A 25,144-nucleotide genomic window follows, 5' to 3' on the forward strand; every position below is an offset into this window, starting at 1 on the left:
TAATCATCCCTCCCCAGAAAGAGTTTTGTTTCACCTCTGTTTTATACACTTACTAAGCAAAGCTAGTTAAGGCTGGATGTCCTGGCATGCCCAGGATGCTAAGGCAGAAGGACCTTGAGTTTGAAACCAGCCTAGACTGTATCTCAAATTCTTGTGTCAAAAACAAAAATCCATAAACAAGCTTATCTAACCTGATAAATGTTCCTGCTTTGTTGCTGGATAAACGTAGTCTTATGAAAGGGAAATTAAATACAAGAGAGTTCCTTTCTCCCCAGCATCCCAATGCAACAAATGTATTAAGATTCCCCTGCACGGCTCATAAACACAGAACATTAGTCCATTCTAGCTTTGCAGTTCACACTTTGCCCCAGAAGGCAAGCACACAAATACCTGCTCTCCTCACCCTGTATACATTCCTCACTTATTTTTCTCTTAAGAAACCTTTCAAAGTAGATGGATTGAATAAGAAGAGACTCAAAGGAATTTAGGTATGTTTCTCACTAATTATTTGAGCCATTCTCCAACTTCAAAATCATTCTGATTGCCACTACACACAAAGCAATTTCTTGGTTTTAGTAAATAAGTGCAGGAACCGGGGCTTATTTCTAAGCATTAGATGAATCTGAAGTCATTAACTGTCCCTGGCATTCTCTGCAGGGAGCAAACAATAAATTATTAGCTAGAGAGAATAGGTCTTTGCATTCAGAGATTCAACTGAAGCTGCCCATATTATGTTTGGAAGCCAGAAAATTCCTGCAGACATTTTCACCAAGATGCTTTCTAAACTACTTTGCTTCCAGAAGCTTAGAGAAAAGGAATATAGAATTCATTTTGACGTAGGGTCTTATGAAGGAGACATCACAGACTAACAAACCAGGAGTAAGCAGAAGTCATATAAGTGTAATGATGCACTAAGCTTTAATCAGAGATCAGTGCTAAAAAGTTAGAATTTCCCTACAAGATGCTCTCAAATAATTAGGACCCTTTATGGGAAATCCCTAAAAGGGTTAACAGTTAAATTGTTCAAGTATTTGTACTAAACATAAGTTTTTCAAAAAAAAAAATCACCATTTTCCCTTATTGAGACACTGTAAAATTTCTGTGGCCAAAACCAAAGGATAATCTTTTCAAGATTGTCTGCTTCAGTCTGAAAACTCTCAACAGTCTTTATTTAACTAGGGTCTAGTTCACATAGATACTCACATTTATTAGGGACAAGGTAGTTTAACAGTAAACTCAATACTGAACACAAAAGGCTGAGGAAATCAGAGTGAACAAAATTGTATAGAAACAACTGCTACAACGCTATATAGATTAGGTCCTTGTCCCCATAACATAGTCCTAAAAATGTATAAATTAAAGTGGGCAGGGGAAAAAGGGGAAGAGAAGAGGGTAGAAAGAGGAAAAGCATAAAGCAGGAGAACAGCAGGTAACAAAAAGAGATACAGCACTTTCACAGGTCATCTCTAGTTTAAAAATCATTGTAAAAATGAAAAGACATAAGGTAGCATCATCCACCATGCCAGGGATAAAAGCAAAAACTATACCAAGATGCCACTCTGCCTGTTAAGTTTAGGAAAAGCTGAAAAGATTTTTAAAAATCTCTGTTAAGGTAAAGAGGAAATAGATGTGAGTATAGAGAATCACACCTTATGCAGGATTTCTAGACCAGACAGTAAGAATATGACAACTTCAGAATAAATGTGCAAGGTGTCTTCCAGAACAACTGGCTTATTTTACATATTCACAACAGTGTCTCATGACACAATGCCACATGACAACCCTGCCAGTATTGTTTTGTTGGTATTCTTTTAATAAACCTACTAAAATATGTATGAAGTTGAAACAACATTTTTATATAAGAAAATGTTAGAAATCACTATGATTCCATGTATGAACTGACCAACCGAAATAAACTAAGAAGAATGAATGCAAAAAATGTGGCATATATACACAATGGAGTACTATTCAGCCATTAGAAACAATGAATTCATGAAATTCTTAGGCAAATGAATGGAGTTGGAGAACATCATACTAAGTGAGGTAACCCAGTGTCAAAAGATCAATCATGGTATGCACTCACTAATAAGTGGATATTAGCCTAGAAAATTGGAATACCCAAAACATAATCCACACATCAAATGATGTACAAGAAGAACAGAGGAGTGGCCCCTGGTTCTGGAAAGACTCAGTGTAGCAGTATAGGGCAAAACCAGAACAGGGAAGGGGTGGATGGGAGAAAAGGGGGGGAGGGAAGAGGGTTTATGGGACTTTCGGGGAGTGGGGGGCCAGCAAAAGGGAAATCATTTGAAATGTAAATAAAAAATATATTGAATAATAAAAAAAAGAACAACCCAAAAAAAAGTTTCCATTCCCCCTTCTAAACTCTCCTTTTGTCATCTGGTTATATGTATGCCAACTTTACTTCCAAGTATAAGAATATATAATGTTGGGAGTACATGAAGAAGGCTGCCGTCACTTCACATTGTACTCTCCTAACCAAAAGATACCAGGAAAGAAATCCCTAGGGCTGTTGATAAGAATGATAAAACACTATATTCTCATCTCTCATTTTTGTGTGAAGATCTAATATAGACAATATTATATTTTCCTCAAAAATAGAATAAAGCAATAAGTGACAGCTACTGCTTGCAGGCAGTCCCACAGAGATGCTGCCACCCTGCTGCTCAGGTTCAGATTATTACGTCCTACGATGAGTCTCAATTAGAAAAGTCATGATTTTTATATGAATTCAATTAACTTAAAAAGTGACAACTGCCCCTATTCAGGAGTACTCAGACAGTCCAAATTGAACTCTGGGCTTTTGTTTATTTGTTCATTGTTTTTCTGTTTTGTTTTGGTTTGTTTCATTTTTTTAGACAGAAAAACAAGATAAAATTGGGTGGACAGAAAGATGGAGAACAATCTGAGAGGAGCTAGAAGAGGGATAATATGATCAAATATTGTATGAAATTCTCAAAATAATGAATAAAACATTATTTTATAAATTATGTATTTATTTTTATTTTATGTATTTTGCCTGCATGTATATCTGTGCATCACATGTATGCAGTGCCTGAGAAAACCAGAAGAGGGTCTCAGTTCCTCTGGAATATGAATTAACAGACAGTTGTGAATGACTATGGTCTTCTGTGAAAACAAATTAGCCACGAGGTCCCAGTTGGTCTTAGTTGGTCTTAGTGCCTGAGCTGCTGGTGTTCTGTTCAGGAAGTTGTCTCCTGTACCAATACATTCAAGGCTATTCCCCACTTTCTCTTCTGTTAGATTTAGTGTCAGTAGTTTTATGCTGAGGTCTTAGATATACTTGAACTTCAGTTTTGTTCAAGGTGATAAATATGAATCTATTTGTATTCTTCTGCACGTAGATATTCACTTAGACAGCACCATTTATTGAAGATTATTTCTTTTTTTTTTTTCACTGTATGGCTTTTGACTTCTTTTTCAAAATCAAGTGTCTCTAAGTATGTGGGTTTATTTCTGGGTCTTCAATTCAATTCCACTGATCAACCTATCTGTTTCTATACCAATACCATGTAATTATTATTACTCTACACTTCAGCTTGAAATCAGAGATTGAGGGAATGGCCAAACAATGACTGGCCCAACTTCACACTCAGGCTATGGCAAGGAGCCCACCCCTGACACTATTAATGATACTCTCCTATGCTTGCAGACAGGAGCCTAGCACAGCTGTGATCTGAGAGGCTTCAACCAGCAGCTGATGGAAACAGATGCAGAGACCCTGTCTTAGTCAGGGTTTCTATTCCTGAATAAACATCATGACAAAAAGCAAGTTGGGGAGGAAAGGGTTTTTTTATTCAGCTTATAGTTCTGCATTGCTGTTCATCACAAAAGAAGTCAGGACTGGAACTCAAGCAGGTCAGGAATGGGGAGATGATGCAGAAGCCATGGAGGGATGTTCCTTACTGGCTTGCTTCCCCTGGCTTGCTTAGCCTGCTCTCTTATAGAATCCAAGAATACCAGCCCAGGGATGGTACACCCACAAGGGGCCCTCCCCGCTTGATCACTAATTGAGAAAATACCCCACAGCTGGATCTCAGGGAGGCACTTCCCTAACTGATGCTCCTTTCTCTGTGATAACTCCAGCCTGTATCAAGTTGACACATAAAACCAGCCAGTACAGACCCATAACCAAACATTAGGCAGAGTTCAGGGAGTCTTGTGAAAGAGTTAGGGGAAGAATTGAGGGAGCTAGAGGGGTCAAGAACACCACAAGAAGACCTACAGAGCTAACTCACCTGCCTATGAGGGCTCAGAGACTATAGCATGTATGCACTGGTCCTAGGCCCCCTACCCATATGTAATAGATATGCAGCTTGGTCTTCATGCTAGTTCAAAAACTAGAGTGGAGCAATCTCTGACTTAGACTCTGTTGCCTGCCTTTAGTTACCTTCCCCTAGCTGACTAAGTGTCCGGCTTCAGTGGGAAAGAATGGACTTGGTCCTGAAGAGACTTGATGTGCCAGGATGGGTTGATACAGGTTGGGAAGGGCAACATGACTCCCCTTTTCTGAAAAGTAGGGTTGGAGGGGGAGGAGAGTTGGGAGGGGGACTGTAATTAGGATCTAAAGTGAATAAATTAATTAATGAATGAAAAAGAAAAAGAAAAAGAAAACAGATCACCATCTCTCTAGCCCAATAAAAAAATATTTTTAAAATTATTTTTAAATTTAAACATGACAACTGCTATGGTACAGTCTTTTATGTTCTTCAAAAGTCTGCATGCTAACAACTTAGCCACCGGCCTATGGCACTGTTTGTAGCAGAACATTTAGGCTATGAGGCATAGAAGGATGTTAGTCACTAAAGATATGCCATTCAAATGGATATTAAGACTCTGGCCCCTTGAATTGATGTGCACTCTCTCTCTCTAGCCTCCTTCCCTCTTCCTCCCTCTCTCTGAGAAAGCAGCTTTTAGAGACAAATGGGATTTAAGTCATGTTGGTGTCCTTACAAAAAGGGAAAGAAACATAGGCAGGAACAAACATACAAAATGAAAAGCAATGTAAGGATACAGCTCAAGGCTTTCAAAAGACAAAGAAGGCTTAGGAGAAACAACCTATAAAAACCTTGGTTTTTCACTTGGAAAAGTTAATGTCTGGCTGTTAATCCTCAGACCATTACTGTGTTAACAACACTGCCACTTATCACAGTCAAAACATTCCTAAAGGTTCTAAATGTATACAGTTTGTAAGGGAATTCCCAGTTCTTCCTGCTAACTCGTCTGCTTTTTTTGTTTTGGTTTTGGTTTTTGGTTTTTAAAGAAGAGGATTCTCTGTGTAGCCTTGGCTGTCCTGGAACTCACTCTGAAGAAAAGGCTGGCCTTGAACTCACTCTACCTCCTGAGCGATGGATGGGATCTGTGCCTGAAAGGAGGAGCCAGAATTGGAGGAGCTAACCCTCTTGAACCACTTAGGTAACATTAATTTGACCTGCATTGCATTCTGGAAGCTTTTACCCCAGTTGGTGTGGATGTCATGATAACCCTTATCCTTAACAGTTTATGTACAAATTACAAGAGCCACAAACTAGAATATGAAGTAGGTGCTATGTGTGGCCCTAACAATGCCTTCTGAGAATGCAGCTCTTGAGAAGCAAGAACAAAGAGGAAATCATACATACATACACCTTGCTTTCACGCTCGTTCACACGCAGTGCTCCCTATTTCATTAAAGTATTAGGGTTTTAGATTCATGCAAACACAAGTTACCAAGAAGGATGTCTACTTAGAGTTCACCTTTATTTTTTTAAAAGCACATAATACTATTGCTGTACCAGTTACATGTGTGTGGCATTTGATGCCATATTATGCTTACAGTAGCCCCACTCTCAACCAATATCATAGTCTACCTCTGCACAGGCATGTCAGCTTCAAGATTCTTTGTGTTTTATCTTCAGGTGATCCCAAAATGGTATTACTGCTAAATATGCAATTAAAAAATTCTCAAAAAAATTTTAAAAAGTTTCAAATGGGCAGTTAGAGAAGATATCATATATAGAATAGTCTATTGCAGGTTCAAAGCAATCTCTCTATATCATACATATTTTTACTAACAAAAAAAATCAATGTAATTAAATGTCCATAAAAATGGTTAAATGTCAGAGATGACTAGCTAAGCAAAATGAATCATGACTATAACCTATTCATTACCTTCACCAAAAATAAAAAAGCACAAAGAACTCTTACTAGCAAATAATTTTCTTTGCAACCATGCTCAGTGGTAAGAGGCTGAGTCTATCACAAAGCAATGAGCTGGGGAGAGTGAGGCTGACTATGTTAACTGCTTTAACATGAGGACTGGTTTCCACCCACAATGACAAACTCAAAGCTTCATTCTTCACTTCCCCAAGCTATTGAGCTTCTTCCATTCCTAACACAAAATTAATTTTAATGGTCTATTAACTATCTGTTTTGTGTATGAATGTGGTAGGTGTTTTGGTTTTCCTACTGACCTCATTCCCTGATTTCTAATCAGGACATCATTAAGGTAAAGATATAGTAAGCACCCTAAAATGCCATTACTCAAAGAATATATTAAAGATATGCTCATGAAAATCACAGGAAGCTTGGGGGGCTGTTCTGTGGGTGAAGTGCTAAAGTGATGCATGCCTGTGATCCTAAGGATGGGGAAGCAGAGGCAAAAGGACCCCTACAGCTCAGTGGCCAACTTTATTAGCTAAAGCAGAATAAGGAATCTCCAGGTTCACAGAAAGACTGTCTCTAAAAATAAGATGGGAAGCAACTGAGAAAGGCACCCCTCAGCAGCTGCTGGCTTCACATGTACACATATGCATATGTGTCCCCATACGCCAACCACAGAAGGAGAAAAAAATAAGATTCATAAACTTACTAAGTTAGAACCAGATAATTCTGCTAAAGTTTTGATAATATATTATAAGTTATAGAGTTTTAAAAAGTAAAATATAATTCTTCTTTGAATAACTCATTTTAAATTTTCCCTTTTTTTTCTTTTTGTTCATTTGTTGTTTGTTTGTTTTGGTTGTTTAGTTAGGTTTTGGGAGGTTCTGAAGAAAGTCTCCCATACTCCAGGCTGGCCTCAAACTCACTATATAGCTAAAGCTGACCTTAAATTTGTGATCTTCCTGTTGCCATCTCCCAAATGTTGAGGTTACAGATAGAAACATGAACATGGTTAAATACTGATTTTACTGCCACAAAATATTTTAAAACATTTTAATAGAACATTCAAAGTGAAACTCAAGCATTTTGTGACAAGCTTCTACTCATGCATTTTAAAAAGTTTCCTCAAGTTTCTCTTCAGCCTTCTAACTCAAAGTGTACTCAGAGCCCAAAGACACCACCTTCACTTGGAACCTTGGTAAGAATATAGGCTCTCTCAGGCTCGTCTCTACCTGCATCTTAATGTAATGCCCAGAATCTATATCTTAATGTGAATCCCAGAGAGGCCAAAGCACACATAAGTTCAAGAAGGGCTGATCTACAATAGGAATGTTTCATTTAGCTCCTGGGGACAATGTATTTCCTAAATCCTTAAATTTACATTCTCACACAAATACACACATCTTCCTAGGAAGAAACACTGAGTGCTTGTATCAGGTTCTCAAGGTACTATATGACCACAAAGAGACTAAGAACCTTGCCCTGTAGGAGTTTATGCCTAGTTACCCTGCTTTTGGATTCCAAGTTACTTCAAAAACTATGCTGCTCTCAATGAGGTCTGCTGAAGAACGACAAGAATGAAGGTCAGAACGTCACAGTAGGTCACGAAAGACCTTATCACAAGAATTTATTCACAACATGCAAGAACTATGCCAAGAAGCCAGTTTGGAGACATCTAAACAAATAATTCTCTACATGAGGTTTGAGATTAAGAATGTGCACTTGAAGAAGATTCAAACTGAGAAGTAAATAAATATAAGGTAGGGAAATTTTTTTATGATAGGATGCCATTAGAAATTGAAGTGCTGAATTCTTGTTCTAAGAGCTCAATCAGCAAATCTCTAATGTGGACTGGTGTCTGACTGGGCTGTGGGGTCATTTTAGAATATTACCTTCCTAGTACATTCTTTTAATACTTCTTATATGAGGCTCCTGCCAATATATTTCACTTCCCCCCACCTTTTTCATTCTCTCTGAACCTCACTGGCTAAAGCAAAGGAACATGGCACACAAACTCAAAGGGATGACCTTGGGAATGTCAGGGAATTAGTAATGAAGACTGACTCCTACAGAGAAGAGTCAGAGTTGATACATCAGAAATGGGTCTATACTTTATTCTCTGCTTTTCCCCCAGTCATCTCTTTTGGGTGTATATTCTCTAAAGGTTTAGACTGTGACTAGCTTCTGTTTCCATAAACCACACTGCAAACTTCACTCCATTACATTAAAACATTAAACACCCAAATGTTTTGGACATGCAAAATATTAAAAAAGGATTAACTCATCTTTACACCCATGTGTGTGCATACTGACATTAGAGTCAGCATAACATGCTCCCCATCAAACACCTACACCCCTACTACTGAATGTGAGTGCTGGAACCAAATTCTCGGCCTCTGGAAAAACAGCAAGCACTCTTAATCACTGAATCACCACTTCAGCCTAACTCATCTTTCTGTGCATTTATGGGGAGTCTGATAGCTGTTTCTATGTTCAGTGTGCATCTACACCCTCATAAAAAGATACTGCATACAACAAAAGAAAAGGCCAGTAAGTATTTAGAGGATTAAGTCCACTGTAATGCTTTCAGTCTTATCAGGTAAGTGGTAAAGTCTTTTCAAATGACCCACTAAGTAACACTCAAAAGACTTTTTTCAATGAGGAAAAGGTAGATATCTAGTAAGATTTCTTATTACCTAAGGTAGCACAGAGACTGGAAAGAAATGACCATTCTACCAAAAGTTGTTTACAGATTCATTGCAATTCCAATCAAAATCCTCCTCTCATTCCTCACAGAAGTAGCAAAAAGCTACCCTAAAATTAATACAAACCACAAAAGACGCTAGTAGTCAGAACAATTCTCAGAAGAAGAACAAATCTGGAGGGAATTATAATGTTGGTGTTAAGACACATTACAGAGTCACAGTAATAAGAACATTCTGGTACCAGAATAAAACCAGACATATACACACCAATGAAATAAAATCTAAGACCCAAACATGAGTTCATGTAACCTCAACCACTTACTATTTAACAAAGACACCTAACACATACTCTGAAGAAAAGAAAGCAACTTCAGCAAACAGTGCTAGAAATGTCTTCAGGCAGAACAGTGAAGTTACACCCACCTACCTGTATCTATGGCTTGCACAAAAACTAATTCAAAACTGATCAAAGATGTAAACGTGAAACGTGGAACACTAGGACTGCTAGAAGAAAACATATGCACATGATAAAGGTGTAGGAGAAGACATGTGATAAACACATGATAAAGGTGTAGGAGCCTAGGCTGGCTCGTGATCTTCCTGCCTCTGCCTCCTTCAGCAAATCCTACTGGCGTGCACCACCACAACTGGCGGTTCCTCCAAAAACTGGGCACCTCACTTCCAGAAGATCCTGCCATACAACTCCTGGGCATATACCAAAAGATTCCCCAGCATGTAATAAGGATACATGTTCCACTATGTTCATAGCAGCCCTATTTATAATTGCCAGAAGCTGGAAAGAACCTCAACAGAAGAGTGGATGCAATAATGTAGTATATATACACAATGGAGTACTATTCAGCCATTAGAAACAATGAATTCATGAAATTCTTAGGCAAATGGATGGAGCTAGAGAACATCATACTAAGTGAGGTAACCCAGACTCAAAAGATGCACTCACTAATAAGAGGATATTAACCTAGAAAACTGGAATACCCAAAACATAATCCACACATCAAATGAGGTACAAGAAGAATGGAGGAGTGGCCGCTTGTTCTGGAAAGACTAAGTGAAGCAGTATAGAGCAAAATCAGAACAGGGAAGTGGGAAGGGTTGGGCGGGAAAACAGGGGGAGGGAAGGGGAATGATGGGACTTTCAGGGAGTAGGGGTCTAGAAAAGGGGAAATCATTTGAAATGTAAATAAAAAATATATCGAATAAAAAAAAGAACAACAACAAAAAAAAAGGTGTAGGAGAAGACATGTGATAAACACATGATAAAGGTGTAGGAGAAGAAGTGATAAACACATGATAAAGGTGTAGGAGAAGACATTCTTACTAGGACTCCACTTGTCCAAAAATTGAGGTCAACAACTAACAAATAAGACTTCAGAAAGCTAAAAGCTCCCATGCAGCTAAAGAAATAATCAACTGGGTGAAGAGGAAGCCTATAGAATGGAGAGTATCTCTGCCAAATCTCCAACTAACAAATGATTAATATCCAGAACAGAAAAAGAAGTCAAAAACAGAGTCAAAAGAAGCAAATGACCCGCTTGAAAAATTGGCATGAGACCTGAACAGGGAGTTCTCAAAAGAAGAAAAAAATAAATGGCTAAGAATGATCTTTTTAAAAAATGTTCATTGTAATTAGGGAAATACAAACCAAAGCAACTTTGAGATTTCTTCTTATCCATGCCATAATGGCAAAGATCAACAAAATAACTGGCATCAAATTCTAGAAGGGATATGGGAGAAAGAACAACCTATTACACATGGTGAGATTGCAAAATGGTACAGCTACTATGGAAATAGGTATGGAGATTTCTCAAAAGAACTAAAATTAAGCTAGGGGCTGGAGAGTGGTGAAGAGTCTCTTTCAGAAGACCTGGATTCCCAGCACCCACATGGCAGCTGGGATCTGATGCCCTTTTCTAACCTACACAGGAACCAGGCACACACATGGCAAACAGATATACATGAAGGCAAAACATCTATACAATAAAAATAAATGTATTTTTAAAATAAGTGAATCTACCATATGACCTAGCAATATAGCAACTCCTTGGCTTATACCCAAGAACCTTACATCATCATACTCCACAGACTCTTGCTCAGTCACATCCACTGCTACCCTTGGTTGCCACCAATAGGTGAAAAGTAAACCTCTATTTCTGAAGATACCATGCACCTCAGAAACAAGGTGCAGAGATCTTTAAGCTGTAACTAAACTGAATGCCTCTCTCTGAAAGGCACCATGCAAGCTTCTAAAGGAGGGAGGCAATTAACAGTCCTACCCAATTCTGACACCTATGAACCACATCAACAAACAGCATGGTATGATTACCTGAAGGGTGCAGTAGTGGCATCCATATCTTGATGGAAGCCAACAGCTCTCTCATTGGACTTAAGTAGTAGTCAACAACGCTCTACTTAGACTTAAGTCCCATTTAACAAAAGAGCAAACCACATTTAGTGCTAGAAAGCTTGCTAACTACTCAATGCTAATAAAGTCATGGTTATTGGATGAAAATATACAACCAGTATTTTTTATTAAACCAGCATAATCTCTAACAACACTCTCTAAACATCTGGCCTTATATCCATAGGTAAGTGTAGTATTCATCCCTCATCAAGGAAACTTCTCTTTGTAACAGACTGAAACCAATACAGAAAACTACAACTGTCAAAGTTGTAGAGCCCAGTCCCAGTGGATGCATCTACAAAACTTCCCATACCTAAGTAAGGCTCAGAGAACATTTAAGAAGAGGGTGGGGAAGAAAGATTGTAAGAGCCATGGGATCTGGGACTTTGTTGTGAGATTGTGTCTCTTACTAACATCAGAAGCTATACCCATAAAGTCTCACCAACCTGACAACCCAAATATGATCTGAATGAAGACAAAACCAGTGAACATGCCAAAGTGGACAGGGAAAGTCCATGAAGCCTCAACCCTAACACCAAGAACTACAGCAACTGAGGAAAGCTAGGGGTGGAAGAGGTGGCCAGGGAAGAGCATGAAAATTGGAAGTTCAGTGCCAATGGTCACCTTTGAAAATATGTATATACATAACATTATACAGACTGAGCAGGTCATGCAATAACAATTAGAGGAAAAAAGAGGCCATGATTTTGGAGGAATATATGAGTGGGTTTGAAGTGAAAAAAGAAAGGTATGTTTCTTTTTTTATAATGACATTATAATCGCAAAAACAAAAAATGAATAAACTTTATTGCAATAGTATATTTACTAAGATATCTTACTATCCAAGCACAATACAAATGTGAATGAAACTCTCAAGCTTCTTTTGGCAGTTCTCAGGATTGAGCATCTCATGCATAGTATATAAGCACTCGGCCACATAGCTATTCTGCCAGCCTAGTTTAGTCAGACAGGGACTCACTAAGTTTTGTAAAATGGCCTGTAACTCACTCTGCAAGCCAAAAAAAAAAAAAAAAGTCCTGACATTGAGATCCTCCTATTTCAATAATCCTAGTAGCAGAGATCCCTGTCTTTGCCACCGAGTCTTATTGCTTTCAAGCAGTTTAGTTACTGGTGTAACTTCTAGTCTTGTTGCTTTCATACAGTTTAGTTACTGGTGTAACTTATTTGCATGATAAACATACCCTAATAGAGTATATTTTTAGTAAAAATCATGACTATAATCAGTTAGATATGAAAAATAATGAAAAAGTGCTTTACACATGATAGTCCCTAAGTCTTTCAAAAAATCTTCAATGCCAATATTTTATAGATGACTTGCCTATTCATTTTTCATCCAAAACAATTTAAACAGGCCAACATGATTCTTTTAAGTCTGTAAGTAATAATAATAATAATTCTACAATGGAAGCCAACAATGAAAAATAATGAAAATAAGACAAAAAACTATCACTTGCTGATTACATTTTATGTAAATATTAATCAAAATTTTTAAACCAAAAATGTGGCACTCATAAATAAGATTATTATGTTAAGCAAAATAAAACAACCTTAGAAAAATAAATGTTTTCTCTTACATGTAGCATTCAGACTTTAAAACCTACACATATGTAAGATGAACATTAGCAGGGCCTTTGAGGACAAAGGCACCAGGGAGGGGAGGTGGGGACAGAAGAGGGTGAAGCTGAGCACACACAAGGATGGAAAATGCACGAGTCCACTTCTGGGGAAATGCCACAGAGCGTGCTGCAATTTCTATACGGAATAGAAGGAAGAAGAAAAAGAAAAGAAAAAATAAGTAATATCTTTTGTTGATCTCAAGAGACCGTCTCAGACTCAGTGGAATCCACTTACTACTGGGGCTCTGAGTCAGGCCAATACCCCCCTTTTTTTTAATTCTTGGATGGAGTATCCTATCAGTAGAGAATCAAAAATAGTGATTTCCCCCCCCAAAAAAATTTAATTGTAAATTACCTTTGTGCAGCTTCAATTTCTTTAAATCAGGGATAAATGCACTTTAACACTGAATAATGTTCTGAAAATCACATAGCTAATAAGTGAATAAGCACATTTCAAACATCAAAAACTTGCCTCATCTCACCAACTTGAATATTTCTTACCTCTTCATCATCTTCCTCGTCTTCCACATCCAGAATTCCTGAATCCTGTTCAGACTTTGGGCTTGTGCTCTCCACCTCTGCATCAAAGATTGTATAAACATCTTTTTTAGATTTTCTCTTGCTACCTATTCTAGGCTGTTGCAAGACAATGTTATCCAGGTTTCTTTGCTGTTGGGCCTAAAATATAAAGAAAATACAGAAAATAATGAAAAATAGAAGAAAAGATCCCCCAAGTTTCCAATAAACTAATTTTGAGCAAATCAATACCTGTAATTGTAGGGGAAAAAAAGATCTCTTAATATATAAATTTTTAGACCTAAGTAAAATTAAACCTAGTAATGCAAACTACTGTTTGAAATAGAGTCTTGTGTAGCCCATGCTGGCTTCACATTTGCTATGGCATATAGGAATGCCTTAAATGCTAATCCTCCTAGCTTTACTTCCCAAGTGCTGGGATTCCAGGTCTACACCTACAGTCAGTTTAATATACACTTCTTTGCCCTGAAACCATCCTGTATTAGCTCTTTTCAAAGTCAATACATAAAAAAAATAATTCATTGATATTATCACAGGTCATTTTAAGTATTTGTTAAGCAACCAGTAACAACTCTACCCATCCATATTCACCTACATAGCCAAGAGTGTGGTACAAATATCTAGTGGTTATCTCTTACAAAGAAAAGAAATGTTGAAACCAAAACGATAGAAGATGGGACAGTCACTTGGAATTAACTGTGATAACATTAAGTATGGGAGTTTTAAAAAAAACAGATTTTTGAATATGAAACCAATAAAATATAATCAAGATAATAAATTATCTTAAACCATATTTTCTCAGGAAGTATTCTGGACTAACAAAGGTAGCCTATTGAAAGGGATTTTAAAGGACTTACTCTTCAGAATTTAAAATAAACCTACCTAGCAAAATCAATTAAGAGAGTGCCCTATCCAGAGTCAACAATTAAACCTCTAACCACAAAGTGCAGCTACAAGCCAATTTAGCCACTATCAGAAAATTGAGGCTATAATACAAAGGGTTTGCTCCAAGTCACAACACCAATGAGCAGTAAGTAGAGGCTCAAAATATGATCTCCTAAGGTACAGACAGTCATCCTTCACTATATCGACAACCCAAGAACTGGGCAAATATTTTCTAAAACAAGGGTTCTGTGGCCATATCAACAGATACAATGCATTTTGTATATCCTTGAGAAGCAGAGATGGGAAATCCCTGGAGCAATATGGCAAGTGAGACTAGCCAAGTCTGCAAGCTCTAGGTTCAAGTGAGAAAACCTGACTCAATAAATACAGTGGAGAATAATCAAAGAAGAAACCCAACATCAGTGAAGGGCCTCCACAGGCACATGTAAACATACATACATATCACATATATGAAAAATGTAAAAGAAAAAAACAGGTAATGATACTGTTCTTGAGAAACTTGGGTAGTCAGGTGGTGGTGGCACATGCCTTTTTTTCCCCAGCCTTTGGAGGTAGGGGCAAAACAATCTCTGTGAGTTCGAGGCCAGCCTGGTCTGCAAAGCAAGTTCCAGGACAGCCAGGTCTACATAGAAGACCTGGAGAGATAAAGATAGAGAGAGAGAGAGATGAGATGAGATGAGAGGGGGAGGGAGGAAGATAGGGAAAGAGGGAGAGAGGCAGAGGAAGAGGAAGAAAGGAGGAGGAGGAAAAGGAGAAGAAACAACAATAACAATAACAACAATTTGGGTAATCTGTTTAAGCCCATGATGTTCCAGAAACATTTCTCCATGAAACTTAGCCTTTCTGTACCATGCCAAGGTGCAAGATTGAGCTCATGACTTCTTATAAATCAATTATTTCTCTTTAATGCCAAGTTGAAATTAGCTCATGAGAAAATAAGTGTCACTGAATCTAAATGAGAATAAGGAATTCAAGATAAATCTTCATATTAGAAGTTAGTTAAGGCTCTGGTCAAATGAAACAACTATAACAGGCCAGAAAAACGTGAACTATGTGAGCCAGTTTCAACCAAAACAAAGTGAAAAAGAATCTACATTCCAGAGATTTGAATCAATGCACAAACTTGTTTCTCTGCATATTATCCATTGACTTTCTGGGTTCACTTACATCAAACCCATGGCTTCAGTAACAAACGAAGCTAGATCAAGCATCCACAAACAATTCAGGTCTATACAAAAGACAAGCATTCATGATCTCAGGTTAAGTACAGCATTCTTTCTAGACCTCTCAGTGAGACAGCACTGCACCTACTACAGACCACACACCAGGACCAATGACTCAATCTCCCACCCTTTCCGATCCAAAAAGCAGGTTTTCAATTGCGAAGTGACTACTTGCTCCCTTCTTTTTCTACTTTCTTTCAGAACACCAAAGAGAGAATTACAAGGTCAGCTTTGTAATACAGAGGTGGTCAATTGTGGGCAAATACACTAAAAGCAGGAAAAGTATCAGATCGTTGTAACATCCCAAATAACAATGATGCCAAGTGTGGTAGCAGTGCACACCAGAGACAATTGAATTGTTGATTTGCAAGCTGAACATGATAGAGAAGAAATGAAATGAGAAAACTCAAAGTATTCTGGTTTTGATAGCTAGACAGTGAAGCTACCTTCAGAACAGAGACCATGAAAATTATAGGCTAAATGAAGAATCATTAAGGTGATACCATAAAACTGCTGGATACACAGGTAAAAATGGCATAAAAACACTAAACAATGCTTCTCAAATTGAAAATAAGAAATTCATTCCCACTGTAGGAATTTCCAGTCTAGACACCTAACACACACACACACACACACACACACACACACATCCAAGTAAGATACAAGTTTTTACATGGATGCAGCAAATGACAAATTGAGTCCATATAAGAATATGATCTGGCACCTAAAATTAAAGGATAAGCGACCTTAAAGTGGCAGGGGGTTGTGCACATAGCCATAGCATTACCTAATGTGAACTGTCACTGTGAAATGCCAGGTACCTATGAAGCATCCTATGCACGCCACTAAGCAAAGGCTTCTTGAGGAATGCAAGTTTCAGCTCCCAAGAACACCTTGCAATAAGATTCAGAATTCAAAAGGAAAACTGAAAACCCAAAGGCACCTGCATTTGTTGACACAACACTGACCTCTAGTGGTTAAGAGTACACAAATGACCTCAGAAACTACATGCAAAAGGCTGAGTAGTAAACGGGAAAAAATCATTTTGGGGATTTTTTTCAAATTTTTGTGATATAAGAAATCGTTTAAGTCCAAATCTGGAAATTTACTGAATCCATAACCAATGCAAGTTTGCTTTGCTTCTCCTGCAATAGTCTCATCTAGTAACAACCAACAATCAAATATACCTAGTGTCAGCAAGATTGAACAAGATAGTGCAAATGAAAGACCTTGAACTGAAACAAAACAAAATACCCCAGCTGCCTTCCTCTAAAGATAACAGGAACCTACATCACTGTCTACTACGGAAGCATGAGCTTACTAGCTATGCTCAGATGCAGTTACTGGAGCACCTGCTGCTGCTATACACTAGAACCCCAGCACTGCATGAGTACCAGCAGCAAGCACAATGCAACTACACACACTACTACCAACCCCCTAAGCCTCATCACCCATACTGAGTTTATCCAAAATCTGAACTACAAACCCAGAAGAAAATGAACACAACCTCAGGGACTCAGAAGAACTTCAACTGTCAACCACAGGGCTTTTCTAACTCCATAAAAAATAACAGCACTCACCAAACAAAACCTATAAGGAAGGCAACTCTCACCCAGGCAGGTAAAGATGTCCCTGATTTGTTGCATCTGGTTCCACAAAACTTCTCAGAAAGCCTGACAGACTAAGGACCCAGACCTCCTAGAACTAGACCCTACACAGATTCCTCTGCTCTCTTTTCAATCCTAACCTTTATTCCTGACTCTCTGGATCATATTGTCAGATGATCAAATCTCATATCAGCCCCCTCATTCCTTCAAAGAAATAAACACTGAAATGGGATTATTGGCCTATTCTGAGTCTAAAGCCTAAAGGACAGTGATGCACAAAGAAATAGAAAAACCAAGATATTGAGACACCAAATGCTGGGTGACACGCCTTTAATCCCAGCACTTGGGAGGCAGAGGCAGACGGATTTCTGAGTTTGAGGCCAGCCTGGTCTATGGAGTGAGTTCCAGGACAGCCAGGGCTACACAGAGAAACCCTGTCTCAAAAAAATAAAACAAAAACAAACAAACAAAAAAAAGATACGAAATACTATACTGCAAAGCAACTGTGGGTTCCCACCTCTCAAAGGACTTTATCTAGACATTTCATCTGGAATATGGCATCTCCAATGTCACAGTCAAACAAAAAGACAGGAAAATAGAAGAGTAATCAAAAGTGAGAAAGGTATTGTAAGATCACAAAAAGCTACTTTCATAGACTGTGCACAGAAATACGTTATTTATGTCATATCTAAAGCCATTTGGGTGAGGACTCTTGGATTACAAAGGATGCCTATCCATATGAAAAAGTATGATTATAACGCCTTGGGACTCTTCTCTTTATATTAAGAAATGTGATCACTATCCACTTTAAAATTAGTCACTAAACATCAAAGAAAACACTAGTGTAATGCAAAGGTAATGCAGAGAGTAGGGAACAGAACTGTAATTCATACACCTTAAAGGGATTAACAACCATGGTCTAAAAAGGTCCTGTGACTTGACAACAAAAAAAAAAAAATGAAAATGAACAAAGGACTTGAATAAAATCTCCTCTAAACAAGTATGCGAAAGATGCTTTAATCATTAATTAGGTAATCTTGACTAACAGCTTGATTGAATTGAGAGGTAAACATCTAGGGTTATATCTGACAGTATTTCCAAAGAGGACTAAATGGTAAGAGCTCTTCCCTAATAAACTGATTTATGCCTAGATAAATTCATTATGTGATGAAGGTGAAAAAGACGATTTGGGGCCTAGCTGGAGGGCCAAAGTCACTGAGGCATATTAAATTAGCCTAACCTCAGCCCAGTACTTTCTTTTTCTACTTCCTAGACACCTTGTTGTGAAAATCTCTGCTGCTCCACATCAACCCCACAATAAAGAGCAGAAAACTCTAAAACCAAGAAATTACTCAGAAATGAGTAATTTCTGTTTTGAAAGGTTCTTATCAGGCACTATGTCACATCAGTGAGAAAAAGAATCAATATGACGACTGCCAAAATATAAACCAAAGCTGCAAAAAGACATCATTTCGATCAGTACTGCAACTCCTCAAAATAAGGACCAGCAGAAAGAGGTGTGGAAAAGAATTTATCAGGATCACACAGATACTTCAAAGATGACAGTAATATTCACTAAAGTATAATATGTAACTACAACAATGTTATGCTAACTTAAAAATTAAGGAAATCTTCTATCATGATACAATAACAAATTACAAGGCAACAATGCATTTCAAAGAGAATGAACTGGGCAGCTCAGCAGGTCCAGAACTGAATACAGCAGAAATGTTGGCTGGAAACATTTAAACCTATGACTGCCATGTTAAGACCTTAACTGAAAAGCACACAACAAACATGAACAGAAAGCTAAAGTAAGCAGACAGAAGAAAATTCTAAGAAATAACCAAAGCAGAAATGCCAGAAATTAAAAAAAAAAAAAAAAAAAAAACAAGACAAACAAGAATGCTTTTGATGGGCTCCTTAGCAGACAGCACAGAAGCGGAGGACACAATCTCTGTGCCTGAGACAGAAGAACAAAAATGTAAAAACTAATACATAACTGAATATCCAGAAAGAAAATATCAAGATCTGGGAGGCAAGAACAAAAGATAAAGCCCATGTGAGAGGAATAGCAGAGGAAGAGGAGAGCAGGGAAAGCACGAGCAATCAGAAGGTACAACTGCGTTCCCATAGACTAATGCCCCACAGCACACCACACATTCCAGAACACTAAACCCCATGTCATTCAGCAGGTAATATAAAGCTAAAACCACCACACTTAAGCATTAAACTTTAAAAAAGTCAAAAATAAAAGCTCAAGGCAAAGCCCATAGCAAACAAACATAGTATCTCTAAAGAATAAAAATAATCACACTTGCTTCCTCATCACGGGCCATGTAATGAAGACTACAAGCTCTGTGTGTAAAATTATGACATGTAACTTTTTGTAGCAAACTGAAAGAAATCTGAAAACAAGTTGTTACAGGAGCAATGAGCCACCAACAATGTCCTCTACCCTCTTCACCTCCTCATAAATTCACATAAAAAATGGTGTATCATATCTACATACCTTACTAGACATGGCACTGAATGAAAAAATTATGTGAAAGAAAGTCATATTGTGATTTAAACATTCTGTTTCATATAAAGGCTTCTGTAGGAAATCCAATGAGAAGAAATTCCAAGACCACATCAAAGTGAAGAACAATAATTTAAGCTATCCTCTGACAAGGGAAAAATGATGAAGAAACCCCCTTTTTGGCAGAGAAAGCATGCACCTTTAGTGTAGCTACTTAGAAAGTCCAGGACACATGTATATCCTGAGAATTACCTTGACATTGTGGTATGATGCTGGGATTCCAACAAACTTAAGGAATAGGCCATTGGCCATTTAAGTTGCTACTGAAACCAAAGATAAGAAATTCAATGCATAAAAGGCAACTTCTGTGGAGAAAAAAAATGTAATCCTGGCTCAATCTTCCACTGTAAAAGCTATGGATAAATTGAGCCTACACACACACACACACACACACACACACACACACACACGCACACGACGCGCGCGCGCGCGCGCGCGCGCACACACACACACACACACAGATACACAGACAGACACACACATACACATACAACATGGATAACATTATAGCTTTAAAATATGAAAAGAAAAGTGATTAAAATATAAAAGTTACATCTACATTCTAAAACACAGTGTTTCAAGAAAGGTTCTAATGATATCCAACCTGCACTGAGATATCCAACACCAATGAGAAAACAATGTGAACTGCTATGTTAGGCTTGACTCCACCTCTTGGAACAGCTCAAGTAAAAAAGAAAACACTGTGAAAGATAAGAATTCCAAAGTTTGGATTTTGAATGTGATCACACATTCAAAATTTCTACCAAAGAGTCAAAAGTTCAAACCCAAGTGTAGCAGTGCATACCTGTAATGGTAGTGCTTGAAAAGCAGAAGGGAAAATCACCTCATCAAAGTAAGACTACATACATTTGTTTAAAAAAAAAACATTAAAATAAGCTCTGGAAAGATGGCTCTGCATTTAAGAGCACTGACTGATCTTCCAGGGGTCCTGGGTTCAATTCCCAGCACCTACATGGCAGTTCATACCTGTCTGTAACTCCAATTACAGGGAATCTGACACCCTCATAATCCAATGTTTCCTTCTTTATCAATAGCTTCCATTAACACTGAAGGTCCCCTACCCCCACCCCAAGCATTATCCATTTATGGACAAAACACACTTGGACAGAAGAACGTCATGACACAGAGATCCAATCTCTACTACCCCCAAATTTTTAGGCAGCCGTGGAAAATATAATACCATCTTTGCAATTTAGTCAACCTATGAAAAGCCTACTAGAATGACCAAAATGAATAAAATGTCTGATCTAAATTTCCCACAAAAATTGAAATTTGATGAACAAAAGTAGACATCTAGAAAAAGTATTAGAGAACATGGAGGACCTATATGTAGGATCAACTTCTTGTAAAAAGTACCATAGGAAAAAAGAATAGCAAAAAGTACTATGAAGCTGATCTGAAACATCAGGCTTTACAAATAAGGCCTAACTTACAAAAGAATGAATATGCTTTCTTTTTTCCATTGTATATATTTGGCTTCTTTATCAAAGATCAAGTGTCCATAAGTTTTATTTCTGGGTCTTCAATTCTATTCCATTGATCAATGTGTCTCTTTCTGTACCAATACCATGCAGTTTTTACCACGATTGCTCTGTAATAAAGTTTGAGGTCAGGGATGGTGATTCCCCCAGAAGCTCTTTTATTGTTAAGAATTGTTTTTGTTTTTTTCTATTCTGGATTTTTTGCCTTTCCAGATGAATTTGAGAATTGCTCTTTCCATGTCTAGACGAATTGTGTTGGGATTTTGATGGGTATTGTATTGAATCTATAAACTGCTTTTAGAAGGATGGCAATTTTTAAAATGTTAATTCTGCCAACCCATGAACAAGGGAGATCTCTCCATTTTCTGAGGTCTTCTTTGATTTCTTTCTGCAAACTGGTACAATCATTCTGGAAATCAATCTGGAGGTTCCTCAGAAAACTGGAATAGATCTTCCTGAAGACCCAGTTATACCACTCTTCGGAATATACCAAAAAAGAAAAAAAAAATGACCCACCATGCCACAGGGGCACATGTTCCACTATGTTCATAGCAGCCTTATTTGTGAAGCTGGAAACAACCTAGATGTCCCATGACAGAAGAATAGATACAGAAAACGTGATTCATTTACACAATGGAATACTACTCAGCTATTAAGAATAAGGACATCTTGAGTTTTACAGGAAAATGGATAGAACTAGAAAATATCATCCTGAGTGAGGTAACTCAGACCCAAAAGGACATGCACGGTTGTACTCACTAATAAGTAGATATTAGCCCCCCCCAAAAAAAGTACAGAATACCTGAGATACAGTCCACAGAACTCAAAAAGGTCTACAAGCTGAAGGACCCAAGTGAGGATATCTCGGTCCCACTTGGTCGGGAAAAGAAAGCAATCACAAGTGGGGAGAGAGGGAAGGAGACCTGCGAGGGAAAGCAGACTGGTAGGGGAGAGGGGAGAGAGAGGGGAGAGGGGAACCTGATCTGACCTTGGGGGAGGGAAAAGGACTGAAGCCCTGAGGACCAGCAGAAAGAAGGTAAACAGGCAACATAGGAGAGAAGAGTTTGGGGGAACCCTCCAGAATATATCAGAAACCTGGGAGATAAGAAACTCACAGGACTAAAAAGGAGGGACCTTAGATGAAACGCCCAACAAGTAGAAAAAGGGAAATTATAGAGCCTACCTCCAGCAGGAAGTCAGGGCTTCAAATGAGGGTGAGGGGGGCCATTCCACAGTTATAACTCTGACCTATAATGGTTCCTGTCTGAAAGAATTACAGGAATGGAAATGGAGAGGAGCCAAGGAAAAGAAGATCTAGCAACAGGCTCAAAGTAGGATCCAGCTCAAGGGGATGTCCCAAGGCCTGACATTATCACTGAGGCCATGGAGCACTCACAAAAAGGGATCTAGCATGACAGCACTCCAGAAGACCCAACAAGCCCCTGAAAGAGTCAGATGCAGATATTTGCACCCAACCAATGGACAGAAGCAGCTGACCCCTGCTATTGAATTAGGAAACACTGAATGAAACTGGTGGTGACCCTGTAGGAGGACCAGCAGTCTCAATTAATGTGGACCCTTGGATCTCTCAAACACTGGACCACCAAACAGGCAGCATACACCAGCTGATATGAGGCCCTTGACAGATACAGTAGAGGACTGCCCGGTGTGTGTTTATTCAGAGATGATGCACCTAACCCTCAAGAGACTGGAGGCCCCTGGGAGTTTAGAGGTCAGGTGGGGTAGGAGGTGGGGACATCCATGTGGAGACAGGGGTAAAGGAGGAGGTATGGGATGTGGAACAGTTGGAGGGTAGACAGGGGTTAGCAGGGTGGGGAATAAAATTTGGAGTGCATAAAAATAATAAAAAAAAAATCTCAAAAAGAATGCGAGAAAAGGGGGGTAAAAGGAAAACCAAGCCAGTAAGCAGCACCCGCCCCCAAGTAGTCTCTGCTCCAGTTCCTGCCTCCAGGTTTCTGCCTTGGCTTCCCTCAGTAATAGATAGACTGTGACCTTTAAGGCAAATAAACTCCTTCCTCTCCCCCCCAGCTCCCCCCCCCAAAAAATGAATAGGGCTGCTGACACAAAGATCTCATAAAAATTAAAGGGTAGATTGAAAGGTTCAATCAAAATAAAGTCACTGAAATTTCCAGTTTGAATTGTCTGTCTATAAACATGATTTTTAAATGTCTTACTGTTATGGGGAGGGGAGGGAACCTGGTAAATCCTGTTTCAAAAAGAAAACCAAATTTGTGACTCTTGGGAGTCGGAAATGATTACAAATAGCTAATGTGCAGCTGCTGTCCACTTTGCCTGGCTGCTTACTGCACATCTTCTGTTGGGATGCTCTGAGTCCTTTGCATGAACTCGGACAGAACTTTAAAACACTGATTGCAATATCCACTTGAATGGTGTCATATTCTTCAAAAATAATGTTACAAAAATGCAGGCTTTCCATACGAAGAAAAGAACTAAACTAATAAAATATGACAGCAAGAATGGTTGGGGCCAGAGACACATTTGAAACTTATAAAATCTCTCTAAGATCAGAAGGACATATGTTTTCTTCTTGCTAGGTGTAAAACTATACAGCCACACAAGCTTCTGTTTCCGGTTTTAACTTAAAGCCAGGTGTTGCACAATATGTTGAAGGCTTCTATTCATCCTCTAACTAAAACTTAATTTTGCTATCACAACAGATATCTACACTACCAAGAATGACCAAATTTACACTCCTAAGTGTTTACAGAATAGAGCCTGTAAATAATTTTCACTCTAGAACTATCATAACGTAGTAAATAAAAGTGGAAAATAAAAACAGGATTGAGAAGTATCACCTACTTAAGAATTAAATTATGCAACATAAATATCAGGAAGTATTCAATTTATTTAAAAACTCATGTCTTGAAATAGTATGGAAAATATACCTATGTTAACTTTTTGAAATCAAAACATAATTTATATATTATGTGATCAAATTTTAAATAAGCAAATATAAGCATAAGGATTTATAAGGTCTACATAATTTAGATTTTAAAAATAAACAAAATATCAGTAATCTTTAAGGTACCAGACAAAATTTACAAGATGGTGAAAACTCACCAGGGAAAAACTACCTGCTGCCTGAACAGACAGGACCTGTGTTAGCAGCCTTTCTCTTTCTTTCTTTCCTTTCTTTCTTTCTTTTCTTTCTTTCTTTCTTTTTTTCCATTTTTTGTTTGTAGCTTATTTGACAACAGAAGTATTAACTAAATGCCTCTTTGGGGAACAACAAAAAATTAAAAGAAAAAAAATCAAGTTCTGACAAACAGGAATGGACTTAGTGGAGCCCTGATTTGGGGTGAGAGGTAAGAACAACTAAAAGGAACAGCAGGACAAGTCTGCACCATGAAGGATTCAAACTAAGTAGAGGTCAGGTTCTTTTACTGTTGAGAATAGTTATAGGTATCCTGGGTTTTTTGTTATTCCAGATGAATTTGAGAATTGCTCTTTCTAGCTCTAAGAAGAACTGAGTTGGGATTTTGATGGGAATTGCATTGAATCTGTAGATTGCTTTTGGCAAGATGGCCATTTTAACTATATTAATCCTGCCAATCCACAAGCATGGAAGATTTTTCCATTTTCTGTGGTCTTCTTCGATTTGCTTCTTCAGAGATCTGAAGTTCTTGTCATATAGGTCTTTCACTTGTTTGGTTAGAGTCACCCCAAGATACTTTATGCTGTTTGTGGCTATTGTGAAGTGTGTCATTTCCCTAATTTCTTTCTCAGTCTGCTTATCCTTTGAGTATAGAAAGGCTACTGGTTTGCTTGAGCTGATTTTGTAACCAGCCACTTTGCTGAA

The 25,144-nt window shown here is 38.2% G+C and overlaps 1 protein-coding gene across 6 annotated transcripts in view; it reads right to left on the reverse strand.

Annotated features, from left to right (window-relative positions):
- Positions 1 to 25,144, reverse strand: part of Exoc6b (exocyst complex component 6B) — a 521,360-nt gene that overhangs the window by 325,247 nt on the left and 170,969 nt on the right. For all 6 annotated transcript variants that reach the window (XM_052174154.1, XM_052174153.1, XM_052174155.1 and 3 more), the window contains exon 7: positions 13,449 to 13,625. In XM_052174154.1, coding sequence (XP_052030114.1) covers positions 13,449 to 13,625 — 177 coding nt within the window. The remainder of the gene's footprint in view (positions 1 to 13,448; positions 13,626 to 25,144) is intronic.

This window comes from Apodemus sylvaticus, chromosome 2 (assembly GCF_947179515.1).
Source record: "Apodemus sylvaticus chromosome 2, mApoSyl1.1, whole genome shotgun sequence".
Classification (NCBI taxonomy): Eukaryota; Metazoa; Chordata; class Mammalia; order Rodentia; family Muridae; genus Apodemus; species Apodemus sylvaticus.